Below are 15,325 nucleotides of genomic sequence, written 5' to 3'. Positions count from 1 at the left end.
TTTTGGTGATCTACTGCAGGGTTTTATGTGTAATAACAAGGAAGATGGGAGGATGAAGGTTCCAGTACAGTGTGAGATTACTGTGGAACATTTAAATGGGAACACATCTCATTTGTAGTCTACTGATTGCTCTTAGTGAGGAAAGACATTGAGTATAAATATAAATTTCTAAATAATACATACAAATATATATATATATATATATATAACTGAAGTGAGTTAGAAATAAAATGTATCCCTTTATATCTATATCATGATACAGGTATCTAATTGAGGACGAGACAAGTGGTTTTGGGGGGGCATAACCCCCTGAAATTCATTGAACGCTTTCCTTTTCAAGGCAACAGATGAATAGGACTCCCAATGGGGAGGTTCACTTTCTCCTCATAAAAGGATACGCCACCCCCCTTTTTATAATCCTAGTTACATGCCTGAAATGATTACTGCTCTGTGTTGTTCTCTTCATACACATGCAGTCACAAAGATGAGGATCGTAGAGCTCAAAATATCATGTAACAGCCTCTAGGAACAGGTGGACTATGACACAGAGACATAGATCTTTTGTTAAGGTGTTTCTTCTGTAAAAGTGGCTTAATGTTATGGCCCTATTAACTACAACATGTTAGGCCACCTGTCTGCAAGCATTCATACTGCCCAATGATATGGAAGTTATAAGATGAAACAGCTGATGTGCAGGGGCTGCAGTCTTTGTGAATAAAAAAAAAATCCTCTTTTTCTGGTTCTCGGCAGGATTATTTATCTGTCCGGCTCTCCAGCTCTGAAGCCGCTTTTATGCATTTGTGCCATTTATCACCTGTTTGGGATTTAACATAGGGCCTATGTTGCCACTGAGCAATGGTACCATTCAATCACGCAATCAGAGATGTTTTACAAAGTCTGGGTTCTCTAAATCACCCTGGAGCTGAATGATGATGTACTATCATTAAGTAATTTGTTTAATGGGCCTATTTAAGCTGTTTCTTTTTTAAAAGTAAAAAAATGTGGAAATACTTCTTGTAACCTATTAAATTGATTAGTAGACATCTTTCTCTCCTTTTCCCTCTATGTATGTTCAGTCCTCCCATTCCATCCCCCTGGCTGTGTTTATACTACAGCTCAAGCTGCACTTGATGGCTGGTGTCAAACAAGTCTCCACAGGCTTCCCCTTAACTGGGGCTGAATAATGTTTGGCCACTGGTGTGGATAGGGCCAAATCAGTATACAGTGTTGCGAACCCCTGCTAGAAGGAGGGAGTGAGGACACTTTCTTAGTAAGTGTGTTGAATATAACCGACCCTATCTACACCAGTGGGGAAAATGATTTCAGCACTGGATGGTGTTCTGCCATGTTTACATTGAGTGTCCTGAATGGCAGTTTCTATAATGTTAGTGTCTCAGTGGTGAGACTCTGTCTTACAGGGGAAAGGTGACGGCTGAAGCTTTCTACAGGAACCTCTGCCAGGCAATCTCCAGCTTGGCATTGTACCGGTAACAGTCTCGGAGCACAGTGTGTTCTGTGAAATGGAAGTGGCTAAGATTAAAGTGATTCAAGCTGGTCAGCAAAATGAGTCAGAGGGAAATACAACATGGGGCAGAAGGGTGCCCCAGAAAAGATTGGGGGGGGGCAGGAAGGGCGGGGCAAGCCATGTTCTCTTACCAAGACCTAGAAGATTAAAACCCTATGTCCAAACTCTGCTCTTACTTATATTTGTGCAATCCTGCTGAGGTGAGTGGAGCTGCACCGCTATACAATAACACGGGGTGGAATTTCACCTGATCATGTTAACCTCTTGTTTTATGAAAGATGAGTGTCGCTGGCAATGGTGGGTGCATCGTTTATTTTCTAAATTTCTTGTTGGAAACCTGGAATTGCATCAGGTGTATTTCCCAACATCTCTTCTTCTGGGGGGTGGTCAGAAAAGAAAGATGAACTTTATTCCACATAAGAACACAAGACTTATAATTCCCCCTGGGCGTGACTATGTGGCTTTTTGATAAATGGGTCGAACTAAACATAGCATGGCAGATATACGATAAAGATAGCATGAGGTTGCTGATTGCAAAAATCAGCCTTTGCAGCCTCCTCCTCTGAGCATGCAGATGGTAGGGACAAGACAAAGTTTTATGGGGAAAATGTTGAGGTGTTAAAGGAAATGGTGGCGATTCGGTGAGAGAATGTCTAGAGCAGGTGTCTGTAGCTGGGAATGAAGTGCCAAATGATTGTATTGGGACTAAATATAAGGGCAGACTGGCATGCTAATTTATGGGCTGCAGTACTTACCACTGTTTGATCTATCTCTGGTTCTCGCTGAAGATGCTTAGGGGAGTTTTAATCAAAATTTCAGTTTTTTAAAGAACATTTAAAAATATTATGTATTCCATTATGAATATTTTAGAAAAATATATGTTAGGAGATAAGACTTGCAGACACAGATAAAACTCTCATTGACTTCAATGTGAGTAGGATCGGCCCACTGTAAATAAATCTCAATTTTGAAACTGTTCGTAAATTGCAGATTTTCTCCTAGGTATCTGTGTTTTTTTATAAATGGGGAAAATGTTTAATGTTTCCTTGAGATTGTGTCAAAGGGAACATTTTCACTAAATTCACCACTATTGTGAGACTATTTCATCAAATCAAAAACTCACCAATTTTGTCCCAAATGACCATGGTCTACAAAAAATAAATTATCCCAGCTCTACACAAGTAACTTGAGATGAATGTTTTGGAAAATAATCCTCAGGCAGTATTTGTTTGTTAGCACTGATTTGAGATACAGTTAGCTACAGCAAACTCTCCTTATTGCCAGTTGTTTTCAGGCCATAAAGTAAACCTGCATGAATAGGAGTGGATGTGTTTCCCTGGTCCCTCCCAACACACTCAACCCTTCCAGCAAACTAAAACTTTTATGAGACATTCCTGATAGCTTATACTACAGCTGTTCTAAAAAAGAAAAAAAAGTGGGGCGAGGGGAGGGAGAGATAGTTCAGTAGTCTCTTGCATTTCACCAGTGACAACTGAAAGAAGGAACAGTTTATTACTACAGCTGTAGATTTCGTCTAGAGTTCAAAAAGTGGTAACAAGGAAACATGGTTGCAACTGTCACAAAACAGAACAGTTGTTGTGTGGGGGAAATGATATGCTGATCATGTTCAACAGTTCATTATAATAATAGCTTTGCACTTCTACAGACTCTTCTGACATCTGAAAATGTCCAAGCATTAATGAATTACATTTTACAGAGCTCTATTAGGTAAGTAAATATTATTATCCCCATTATACAGATGGGTAAATTGAGGCACAACACCTAGTGACTTACCTAGTAGAACCAGGTATCATGACTCCCACCCATTCACATGACTTCTGAAACTTCACACATTCCAATCAATTCAATGAATCCCCAAAACCTTACTTTAGGGAAATGATTTCAGATTGAATTATTTTGGATTATACTGGCAAGAACAGTCTCTTTGAGTTGCTTGCATATCATGATGAAAATATAATTCTATATTTTATTCCATGGGTGTCAGTGGGGCTGAACAGTGGGTGGCCTGTATGCACTGGTCAATTACCAAGTTGCAGTCAGGAGATAAGTCAGGGTCGAACTGGGTAAGGATACCAGGGAGTCAGGGTCAGACATCAAGTTACAGACAGCAGGCAAACAGCAGAGTCTGGGACAAACCAGGGTCAGAAGCCAGAGTCTAGGGTCCACAGCAAGGCAAGGTCTGGAGAAGAAGCAAGCAGGCAGTCTGTGTCACCCATTTAGGGATCTGGGGCAAACATTGGGGACTGGTCCTGCTTTGAGCAGGGGGTTGGACTAGATGATCTCCTGAGGTCCCTTCCAACCTTGATATTCTATGATTCATCCCGAGACAATTCCCCATGATGGCTTCTTGGTTTATATACCAGCATGAGACAATCAGTGGGCTGCAAGGGGCTGCCACTCAGACCCTGTTGGTCAGTACTTCCTGCAGTGCCTAGCTCCACAGGGTACTCCAGCGGAAACGTGGCGTAAACTTCCTATGACAATGCTGAATTGTTAGCAGCCCAGAATTCTCATGGTCCAGGTTCTAACTCTTTCTCCCCTCCCCCCCAGTTCTGGGTTGGGTTCTACTTGAGGGTTGGGGGTGGTTCCAGAGCATGAGGTGTGGTGGTACCCAGACTGCACCCCCCTACTGCGCTTGGTCTTGTTCATTTCCTGAGCTCTTCTGAGCTGGAGAGGAGGCAAGAGAGTGTTCTGGAACCACACAGTGAAAACAGAGCTTCGCTGCTGTCTATGTTCTTTCTCCTGAGGTCAAGTGTTGGTGACCCTTGTAGACTTATATGGGTTCAGGACTGGGTCCTACAGGCTTTGGTGTAGAGGGAGGACATGGGGGCATCTGGACACCCCTCATTTCCTCCTGCTACTCACACAGCTGAGAGTTGATGTGAGATCAATAGAGGCCTGTAGGCAGGTGGGGCAGGCTAGCTCATCTTTTACATACTCACTGAGCACCACCGGAATTCATGTAGTTGGGCAGTGTCTTTCCATTGGATGTCCGCTGCACACTGTTGGAAATGAGCAACGTAAGTGGCTGGCCCTTGCTCCTGGCGAAGCTTCCAGAGGGCAGCCTCTGCAGAGCAGCCACAATGTGGGTCATCAAAGATGGTTGAGAAGGCTTGCAAGGAGTCCCAGTCAGAGACCATGGGCCTGCTCTACTCCAACAGGAGGGAAGCCCAATCGAATGCTTCACAGGCAATCAGGCTGACTATTAGCTCCACCTTTGTCTGGTCCATGGGGTACGTTGGGGGCACAGCAGGAAGAGCAGGCTGCCTTGGTTCAGGAACCCCCGGAATTTCCAACAATCCCTGTCAAACTGTTTGGGCGGTGGCACTGCAGGCGTTGGTTCAGGCGATGGGTGGTCTGTCGGGCACATAGTGTGGCTGCTTCTCCCTGTAAGCATGCCAGCTGTTTGTGTAGGGTTTGTGCTTTGACAGTGAGCTTCATCACTCGGGTCTGTAGTATTAGGTTCTCCGCCTGCAGGTTGGCAACTTGCTCTTGCAGGTCCCAGACCCCTGGGGAGCTACTGGTCGGAGGGCAGCCCACCCATTCCATCATATATGCAGGGTTTAGATGGGCTTAGAGGGTGAAGGTGGTTTGAGTAAACTGTCAGGGCTGGGCTGTGGGTAGCCTGTGTTCATGGTCAGTTACCAAATTGCAGGCAGCAGAAGAGTAGCAGGCTTGGGGTCAAGCCAGGTCAGGATACCAGGACGCCAGGGTCAGGCACCAGGCAAGTAGCAGGGTCAGAGTAAAGCTGGGTTGGGATACCAGGGAATCAGGAACCAGGTTACAGACAGCAGGTAAATAGCAGAGTTGGGGACAAACCAGGGTCAGAAGCCAGAGTCGAGGATCCAGAGCAAGGCAAGGTCTGGGGCAGAAGCAAGCAGGCAGTCTGTGTCATTGCTCAGACAGATCCCCATGATGGCTTCCTGGTTTATATACCAGCATGAGCCAATCAGTGGGCTGTGAGGGGCGGCTACTCAGGCTCTGCTGAGAGGTACTTCCTCCAATGTCTATCTTCACAAAGTCCTCCAGTGGAAACCCAGCCTAAGTGTCCAATGGCACTGTGGAAGTATCAGCAGCCCAGAACCCGCCGTCATCCTATCTAGTCCCTCAGGTTCTTCCAAGGGGAACCAGTCTTGTGAATAGTTTTTCCATGAGCAAAGAGCCCAGAAATGCACTAACCCTATTTATTATTTGTTTAAAAAATCTGCAAATACAGGTGGCTCAGTTCTGCGACCTGTATGAACGTTGAGAAGTAACTTACTCCTCAAATAATTACACATATTTCAGTGGGACTGCTTAAAGAATAAGGTATTACTCAACAGGGTGGCAGAATCAAGACCGAAATGAATAAGGGTGACAGAACAGGGCACATTATTATCTTTCAGAGTCTGTACAGATCTATTTTTATCAGCATAAGCACAATAATAAAAGCTGATAGAGCCCCTGTGATTATATTATGAGGGCTGATTGCTTATGTGTGCTTTCACCCTTATGTGCCCTGTACTAGGGCTGCTATACTGTACTCCATTAAGACCTATCTTGAACCTGCCTCTTAAAGCATCCAGAACTGGCCAGTGCCAGAGACAGAGATACAGTTCTAGATGCCCTAATGATCTGATCTAATTTGGTAACTCCTATGTTCTTGATTTTGCACATTTTCCCAAGATATTTGCAAACTGGTTGGAAAAAAGTAGTAATTTGCTAATGATTTTCCAAGACACTTTTTCTCTCTCTTTAACAACCCCAAATACACTGAGTTATTTATTTTATTTGTGTGTGAGTGTGATTTCTAGCATTCCTTGTCCAGTTGTGTAGATACCAATGACAAATTATTTGTATGACATGGTACTTATAAATATGCTTTCAAGTTGGTCAAAAGTTTATTGTATACACAATAGTGATTCTGTACCAACATTTTCTTTCCATAAACATTCCTTTCTCAATGCCTAGCCAACCTACCAGTTTTTCCTTTTATGCACATAAGCGGATGCTATTCCTTTCAAGGATTAACAATTTTGTTTGTAATAGTCCCATAGTACCTATCTAAGACCCTGATCCTGCAAACACCTGGGCGTGTGCCCGACTTTATACACTGTGGGTCTGGTCCTGACTTGTTGAAGTCAATGGGATATTTGCCATTGACTTCAATAGTGCAGGATCAGGCCTCGTGAGTAGTTCCACTGATTTCACTGGGAGTTAAACCTGTGCTAAATTGGTCAAAAGTTCCCTTTTAAATGCAGTATCTTTATGATACAGTCACTTTATGCCTGGCCAAAACTCTTAGGTGTATCACTTTTGAAAGCCTGAGTATATAATCAGGGATTCACTGAAAACTATCCAAAAACATTGATATGTGACTGTTTAATTCTGACTTTAAAAAGTAAAAGAAAAATCATAATGCCATTTTATAACTCCTGGATTTGTTACAGGTGTCTAGAAGAAAAATATCTAAACAGAAAAGATACATGCTAATTTATTAAACTTCTGACTTTGTAAGGTTCACTTGATGGTATGTCAAAAGAATTACATATCACATCAATAAGAACATTATGTTTAGAATTTGACATCTGAGTCCCAGGTCATCTGAGATTTAACTGAACCATACTTTCAGGATAAACCACTTCAGATAGGACATATTTCAAGTGAGCGAAACTAATAATACTATGGACGCAGTAAATCATCTTTAACCAACTGTAATGGATGGAGTACTGTCTGTGGAGACGTTATATTTGATATGAACAAATAGTGGGTTTCGGTCTGTTTGCATACAGCACTCTGATTGACAATTAAACCAAAGGAAACAGAGAGACCCTGGGTGGGAGGCTGAGATGCTGACTTACAACCAGTCAAATGTATCCTGCAATAGCTACTATTTTGGGAAAGACTGCAGGTGCCCACAAAGCTAAAAATGACTCCTATCTGACGAAATGCAAATGAGATAGCTTTGTCTTATCTTAATATTAGTTCCATACCTGTAAAGTTCCATTATGTAAAATAAAATTATTTCTTTTATATATTCGCATATATAAAGTTGGCCCTTATTCTAATGCTCATTCTGCTAATAGGGTAATAGAGTTCCTTAGCCCTGTCTTATAATCATTTCAAAATCAGTAATTCTTCTCACACCCACTGACTGGATTAAAATAGAATAGGATGCAGCAAGGGTGTAATTTTATACTAAACACTGAGAAAGAAAGTGAAGTTTAATATTTTAAACCTTTGATAAAGAAAGAACCCCACAAAAAAGCAGCTAATTCCTCAGACACTTCAAAAAAGTTTAATATTTTACTTTGGTTCAGACCAAAAAGTACACATATTTCAGCAAATGCTAGTTTCTCCTTTGTTTGAACTTGCACTTGCTATGCTTCAAGGTCTTGCATGGTGCACAGGGAAGAGCGCAAAGTTGTAGTCCAGTACAAATCTGAGCAAAAGCTATCCCTGGGCACAAGTAACACGATGTACTAGGCACAGTTGTTTTCCCTGAACAGAAGTAAGTTTCAAGCCCCTTGAGTGCAAAGCAAGTGCAGTGAATGTACGTGTCTAAAGGGACATGTCAAGTGCGATCCTTGGCATGCTAATATGTGTTTCATTCTCTGGGCCAATGTAACTCCTATTAAAGTCAGTGGAAAGACTCCCGTTGACTACAATAAAACTTGCATCAGGGCCTTTATCCTGACTCCTACTATTAGGCTGTAGTGATTTGGCAACCATGGATTTGTAATATTAGAATACGTCTCAGAAGAGGTGGCTTAGTGGTTAGGATGCAGGCATCAAAGGTTAGCGATAGATACAGTTTATCACATGGATCTCACCTCTACATATGTGCCATATATATTGGAGGGGAGGTAACCACTTCATAGCTGAAGTTAAAGCTAGCCTCCATTATAAGATACAATTTTAGCTTCTCTATGTCTTTGGATTGGAAAACTGTTTTGGCCTGAAACTGTAACGTTCTGGTGACTTGTCCCATTCCACTTAATTACAAATTTTTAAACTGTGTCTTTATTTGCTTACACAAAAGAAACTATGAACAATATTGTATGTGTGTGCTTTTTAAAAAAAATTAGGACACTACAAAACCAAAAAATTGTTAATGAAATTTCAGGGCATAAGACATTTTGACTCACATCCAGAATTCCTCTAACTAGATAATAAGTAATGTGAGTACATTCTTTAGACTACCAAGAAGAAACTTAGACTCTTACATTTTTATATTGACAGGGGATCAAAATCCTTGCATGTGTGTCAAACACAGCAAATTCTTTATTCTTAAAGTTTAACCCTATTTAAGAGAAGAATAGACAACAGATTGCAAGATGATCCTCTAATGTGGTTACACATCATAGTTGTAACACAATGAAAATGTACTTATATTGTATATATGTTACACACAATATATACACACAGCATGGAGCTCAATAATTATTTATATTCATATAACATTGTAAAATAAAATTATCTATACTATAATAATGTGGTATGTGTCCCTTATATTTCTTTTTCTCATTATAAAACCTCCCTCTTCTCTGTCTTTCCCTCCCATTCTTCCATCTTTCAATCTCTCCTTAACTTTTTATCCCCTTCTTAACCTTTCTTCTGCTCTCTATCCCCACAAGCAATAGCGCACTGGACCTGGAGAATCTAATTTCCTTACTCCTCCCTCATTGCTGCTGAGAACTAGGAGCCCAAAGAATTTCTCCACCTCCCCAAATGTCTAGGCCACAATCGTCCTAAAGCATCATTCTGTCCATCTTTCGCACAAGTTTCAGCTGTTCTCAGCGGAGAGCAAAAAGAATGTAACTTCTGCTACTGGCTAAGAACAGTGAGCTGTGACCATTGCCTGCTCTGCCCTGGAGAAGCACAGTTGTGTAGCCACACAGCCAGCACTGTTTAGTCTCTGATTTGTGTAAGACACAAAATTTCTGGGGAGGCTTCACCTCCCTGGGGCCCATCCATTGTCATGCTTTGGAAAAGTGAAAGGGAAGATGAGGGTAGACATGTCACTATCCACAAAGGCAGATTAAAGAAAGAAAAATCCTGCAGCCAGCATACATTGAGCCTAGTTTGTTCATATCTGACGACTATTATTACAATGTCCACTCCGCCCACTCAGATCTACATTTTATTTTATCAGTGCACCCGACCCACTTTAGATCTCTCATACTAGGAGACTACACCAGCACTTTTGTCAGCAAAACTTTTGTCAGGGGTGTGAAAAAACCACACCACTGACTAACATAAATTTCGCCAACAAGAGTGCCAGTGTGGAGAGCGCTATGTCAGTGGGAGATGCTCTCCTGCCGACATAGCTACCACTGCTCATTGTGGGTGGTTTAATTATGCCAACAGGAGAGCTCTCTCCTGCCGGCATAGAAGAGCTACACAGGAGACCTTACAGTGCAGTGGTACAGCTGTGCCACTGTAAGGTCTGTAGTGTAGACATAGCCTAAAAAGCTACCTTACTACAACATTCACTGCTTTGCACGGTCAACTTTTGTTTTGAAGCTTCTTCCTGGGTCACATTTGTCTTATCCCCTTAAAATATTTTTAAAATTTTAAATACAGAAATGTCTTCTTTTTTTTTTTTTTAAATCCTTTCCTCTCCCGGAGATAATGTTTGGTCTCGCTGCAATAATGCCAGAATCTGGTAAAAGCAGAATGAGCTAGTGTTATTTTTCTGTTCTGACTGTGAAAGGGAAGGAGCACTCACGGTTTTACTCCAGATGAGGCCTGTGGTATGATGCTCTTTGATGTAAGCCTGAAGCTCAGTCCAGATGTTCAAGTATGATTTCACCCAATCAACATGATGTAAGTCACTGTAAGGAAAAAAAAAGGAAATATTTCTATGTATGATTTATTTCCTCCTCTCCTGTGTTTAAATATAGATACTTGCTACCCTGTATTTAAAGCAGACTAGAGACTGCATCTGTCATTGGCCACTGACAATTCAGTCAGAAGACTGCTGACAGACAGGCAGCCCAGCAAATGGTGAGGCCTAGCAGACTGGTGAGCCCTGAGATCCTTCCAGAGGAGAGATAAGGGAACAAGAGGGAACAAAGAGCATCAAAGTGAGCCAGGGCAGTAATAAAGCTAGATGGGGCCCTGTGCCAGGAATTCAAACCTGGTCCCCTTCAGTGTTTTGATTTTTAGAGAATTAAAGATCAGCATATTCTGTAAAATGTCCTAGCTTCTGAGTTCAAAGGTAGTTTGTTGCTTTCCTTTACACCTCTCAAATGAGCATGTGCTCTGCTACCCTTTCCCCTTGGAACATTTTAACCAGCACCTTATAAACTCTTAAATGCAATCAAAATATTAATCTCAAAAGAAAATGAGGAGTTGTCATAAATGAAGGCTGGTCAGGAAGCAAAGGTTATGTGCATCTTTAGGCTAGATAATATGGTGTCATGTTATAATTTCTCTCAGACTCATATTTATAAGCCAAGATTTTAAAAAATAAGTTAGGTTCCCAAATTACTATTTAGGCACCTAAATAAGTGGCCTAATTTTCCAAAACTCCAAGCACCCGGATGCCTATCATTGACTGCAATGGGACAATGAGTGGAAGTAAGAATATGTATGGGAGTAACTATTTGTAGGATGGAGCCCTTAATGGTGAAAATCCAGTTAAAGATAATAACAGTGATCACTAAAAGCCTGATCCATGGCCCGCTGGAGTCAATGGAAAGACTCCCATTGATTCCGTTGCATGGGCACTGGGATCAGGTCTTAAAGTAAAACAAAGCCTCAGAGAAAAATTTCCACACTTAAATCCTGTGTCTTGTTTGTTTATTTTTATATAACTTTTTCAGCTCCAATACTCAGAAATATCTTGGTGTGAAATACTAAACAAACATCATCCCTCTCCTCATCCCTAAAAATCATGCACATTGTTTATTCCTTTTTAAAAGGTACACTTTCCCCACTGGTGCTTATACCCGTTCAAAAAGTACATTCTAAAATGGAGTAAAGAATTACCCAGAGTAGATAATTTTGGGCTCCAGCAGGCAATTCACAACTATAATTAAAAGAACTTTCTCAAAAATTCAGATCTGCAGATTAATTTTTACTTGGGCAAAAGACTAAATTACTTGTGAGCTGCTTTCCCTCTGCTGATCAGTGTGGATGAAAATGTGTATCAACAGACCTGATATAAGGACTTGAATCAGGTATAGATTCATAGATATTTAGGTCAAAAGGGACCATTATGATCATCTAGTCTGACCTCCTGCACAACGCAGGCCACAGAATTTCACCCACCACTCCTACACACCTCACACCTATGTCTGTGCTACTGAAGTCCTCAAATCGTAGTTTAAAGACTTCAAGGAGCAGAGAATCCTCCAGCAAGTGACCCATGTCCCATGCTACAGAGGAAGGCGAAAAACCTCCAGGGCCTCTTCCAATCTGCCCTGGAGGAAAATTCCTTCCCGACCCCAAATATGGTGATCAGCTAAACCCTGAGCATATGGGCAATATTCATCAGCCAGATACTACAGAAAATTCTTTCCTGGGTAACTCGGATCTCACCCCATCTAATAGCCCAACACAGGCCATTGGGCCTATTTATGAATATTTAATTACCAAAACCATGTTATCCCATCATACCATCTCCTCCATAAACTTATCGAGTTTAATCTTAAAGCCAGATAGATCTTTTGCCCCCACTGCTTCCCATGGAAGGCTATTCCAAAACTTCACTCCTCTGATGGTTAAAAACCTTCGTCTAATTTCAAGTCTAAATTTCCTAGTGGCCAGTTTATATCCATTTGTTCTTGTGTCCACATTGGTACTGAGCTTAAATAATTCCTCTCTCTCTCTGGTATTTATCCCTCTGATATATTTATAGAGAGCAATCATATCTACCCTCAACCTTCTTTTAGTTAGGCTAAACAAGCCAAGCTCCCTGAGTCTCCTTTCATAAGACAAGTTTTCCATTCCTCGGATCATCCTAGTAGCCTTTCTCTGTACCTGTTCCAGTTTGAATTCATCCTTCTTAAACATGGGAGACCAGAACGGCACACAGTATTCCAGGTGAGGTCTCACCAGTGCCTTGTATAACGGTACTAAAACCTCCTTATCCCTACTAGAAATACCTCTCCTGATGCATCCCAAGATCGCATTAGCTTTTTTCACAGCCATATCACATTGGCGGCTAATAGTCATCCTATGACCAACCAATACTCCAAGGTCCTTTTCCTCCTCTGTTACTTCTAATTGATGCGTCCCTAGCTTATAACTAAAATTCTTGTTATTAATCCCTAAATGCATGACCTTACACTTCTCACTATTAAATTTCATCCTATTACTATTACTCCAGTTTACAAGGTCATCCAGATCCTCCTGTAGGGTATCCCTGTCCTTCTCTAAATTGGCAATACCTCCCAGCTTTGTATCATCCACAAACTTTATTAGCACACTCCCACTTTTTGTGCCAAGGTCAGTAATAAAAAGATTAAATAAGATCGGTCCCAAAACCGATCCTTGAGGAACTCCACTGGTAACCTCCCTCCAGCCTGACAGTTCACCTTTCAGTAGGACCCATTGTAGTCTCCCCTTTAACCAATTCCTTATCCACCTTTCAATTTTTCTATTGATCCCCATCTTATCCAATTTAACTAATAATTCCCCATGTGGCACGGTATCAAATGCCTTATGTTCTATAAAAGAACAAAAATGGGATTTCAATCAGCCTAATTTGTCATGGAAGATGATGGCTAAGGGGGAAAAAAAACCCCCTAATTTGCAGGTATTGTATTTTAGTAACAATATGGTACTATCGGCTAAAAACTCTGCAAAGGCCAAGTGAATGGGATTTGTGCAAGGGTTCCCCAAAGGGGCTCAGAAAAAGGAGTCATCCTCTCACTGTCTCAGGCTACAGAACACCAGTAGCACTGCACCATATCTGCTGCAGCAACCACATGCCTCCCTGTGCCCACCCCTTAAGATCCCCATGCATTGTGCAAAGAGAGCCCCTTTGGAAACACAGCATCAAGGGGCAGTAAAGTCTCAACTGCATGGAGCTGGACTCCAGATGATAGAGCCTAAGTGCAATTTTTCAAGCAGAAAAGCAAGATGGGCAGTCAGGGAATTCCATCTCTGCAGCAGTGTATCAGTCAGACAGGGTAGTGCTGTAGCTGGCAGTGTGTGTGTGTGTGTCGTGCGTTCACGTGTTGAATGCTTTTTAATTTTCAAATCATTTTTTTGTCATGTGTTTGCAAATAATACAGTACTCTCTAGCACCTCAGTAAAGCTAGTTCTAAGCTATCAATAGAGAAAGTGTAGACATTCACACCAGGCAACATACCTGTTTTTGTAGTCCTTTAACACCCTGTTAGTATAAAAAGTAGCAGCATCATTCATCTCCTTGACATAAGGGCCTGGTTTAGGAGACTAAGAGAACAGCACCATTGCCCAAGCAGAGCAAGAAAAAAATAAAAGAAGAGAAGAGTTAAAACATTAGTCAAAACCCCCCACCACTATTTTAGACTAAGGGCTTGTCTTCACTACGAGGGAGATCAACGCCGCTGCGAGCGATGCAGTGGGGGGTCGATTTAGCGGGTCTAGTGAAGACCTGCTAAATCGACAGCAGAGTGCTCTTCGGTTGACTCCGGTACCCCAGCTCTCCGAGAAAAGTAAGCGAAGTCGACCGGAGAGCATCTCCCGTCGACACAGCGCAGTGACGACACCAAGGTAAGTCGACCTAAGCTACATTATTCATGTAGCTGGAATAGCGTAACCTAGATCGACTTACTCCCCTAGTGTAGACTAGGCCTGAGTGTAGAGATAAGGAGATGGGAATGCAGAGTTAAATAATATTCAGGACTGCTCTGATTTGATTATTTGTTTATGGAGTACTATTAAGAAGTGCGTTTAAAAATGCCCTAGTCTGTGTCTAACTCACCACTGTTATCCACCCAAGTGCAGGAATGCTTTCGCTGACAGCTGAGAGGTGGTTGAACATTTTACTTCCTCGGTTTCTCTCTCTGAAGGTTTGGATTTCCTGGATCTTGTCAGATATAGGTTTGAGCAGCACGGCCATCTCACTCTGCAGTAAAACATGAAACTATTGGTAACATTGGCAGACTGGAAGCACTCTGTGCTCAGCACTTCTCCATGTAATGCCATCGATTTAGGGAGGCAATAAAGGTCAATGTCTTGTATCACTTGTAAGCCCACCACACAACTTCATTTGCCCCGCTCCAGTTACAACAGCAAAACATCCACCCATTAAATACTGATGTGCATTGCAATGTAAATTACAGTCAGCATTGGCAGTGTCTGAGATATGTGCAATCTATACAGCAGGGCTGGTCAAACTGGCTCTTTTACCGTTAAAGTGTGGCTCGCAAGCCCCCCACGTTCCCCCATTCTCTGTCTACCAGACTGGGGGGGAGCTCAGGACCTCTGCCTTGCAGTGGGGTGGTGGGGTAGGGACTTCTGTCCAGTAGGGAGGGGAGGGGTCTCCGGGCTTTAGCCCTATAGGGTGCACTTGCTGGGGCTCGGGGCTTCAGCAAAAGTGGGGCTGACGCCCCGAGCCCTGGCTCCTGCCAGGTGTGCTCCAGCTCTCGAACTTCTGAAGATTTTTGTATGTGGCTCAGAGGGCCAGTGAGTTTGGCCACCCCTGCTATATAGTTAAACAGGGACCTGTGCTTCCTGGGACCTATGATGCTCCCCAAGGGCACCCATGGTTGTGAGGCACCTCACTACTACCTGCCTTTAGCAGACACAGACAAGACTTCTTCACACTGTGGATCAACTCCCTGAAACCAATGGCCTCTG

General features: G+C 42.3%; 1 protein-coding gene across 1 annotated transcript in view; it reads right to left on the bottom strand.

The window, feature by feature from the left end:
• CAP2 (cyclase associated actin cytoskeleton regulatory protein 2) overlaps positions 1–15,325 on the bottom strand; it is an 88,011-nt gene that overhangs the window by 16,182 nt on the left and 56,504 nt on the right. Inside the window, exons 5-7 of the mRNA XM_048839898.2 lie at positions 14,448–14,591; positions 13,851–13,936; positions 10,257–10,362 (exon numbers count right to left, since the gene is read on the bottom strand). Coding sequence (XP_048695855.2) covers positions 10,257–10,362; positions 13,851–13,936; positions 14,448–14,591 — 336 coding nt within the window. The remainder of the gene's footprint in view (positions 1–10,256; positions 10,363–13,850; positions 13,937–14,447; positions 14,592–15,325) is intronic.

This window comes from Caretta caretta, chromosome 2 (genome assembly GCF_965140235.1).
Source record: "Caretta caretta isolate rCarCar2 chromosome 2, rCarCar1.hap1, whole genome shotgun sequence".
NCBI lineage: Eukaryota > Metazoa > Chordata > Testudines > Cheloniidae > Caretta > Caretta caretta.
Note: the sequence above shows the minus strand (reverse complement) of the source record. Positions and strands in the feature narration are given on the sequence as shown.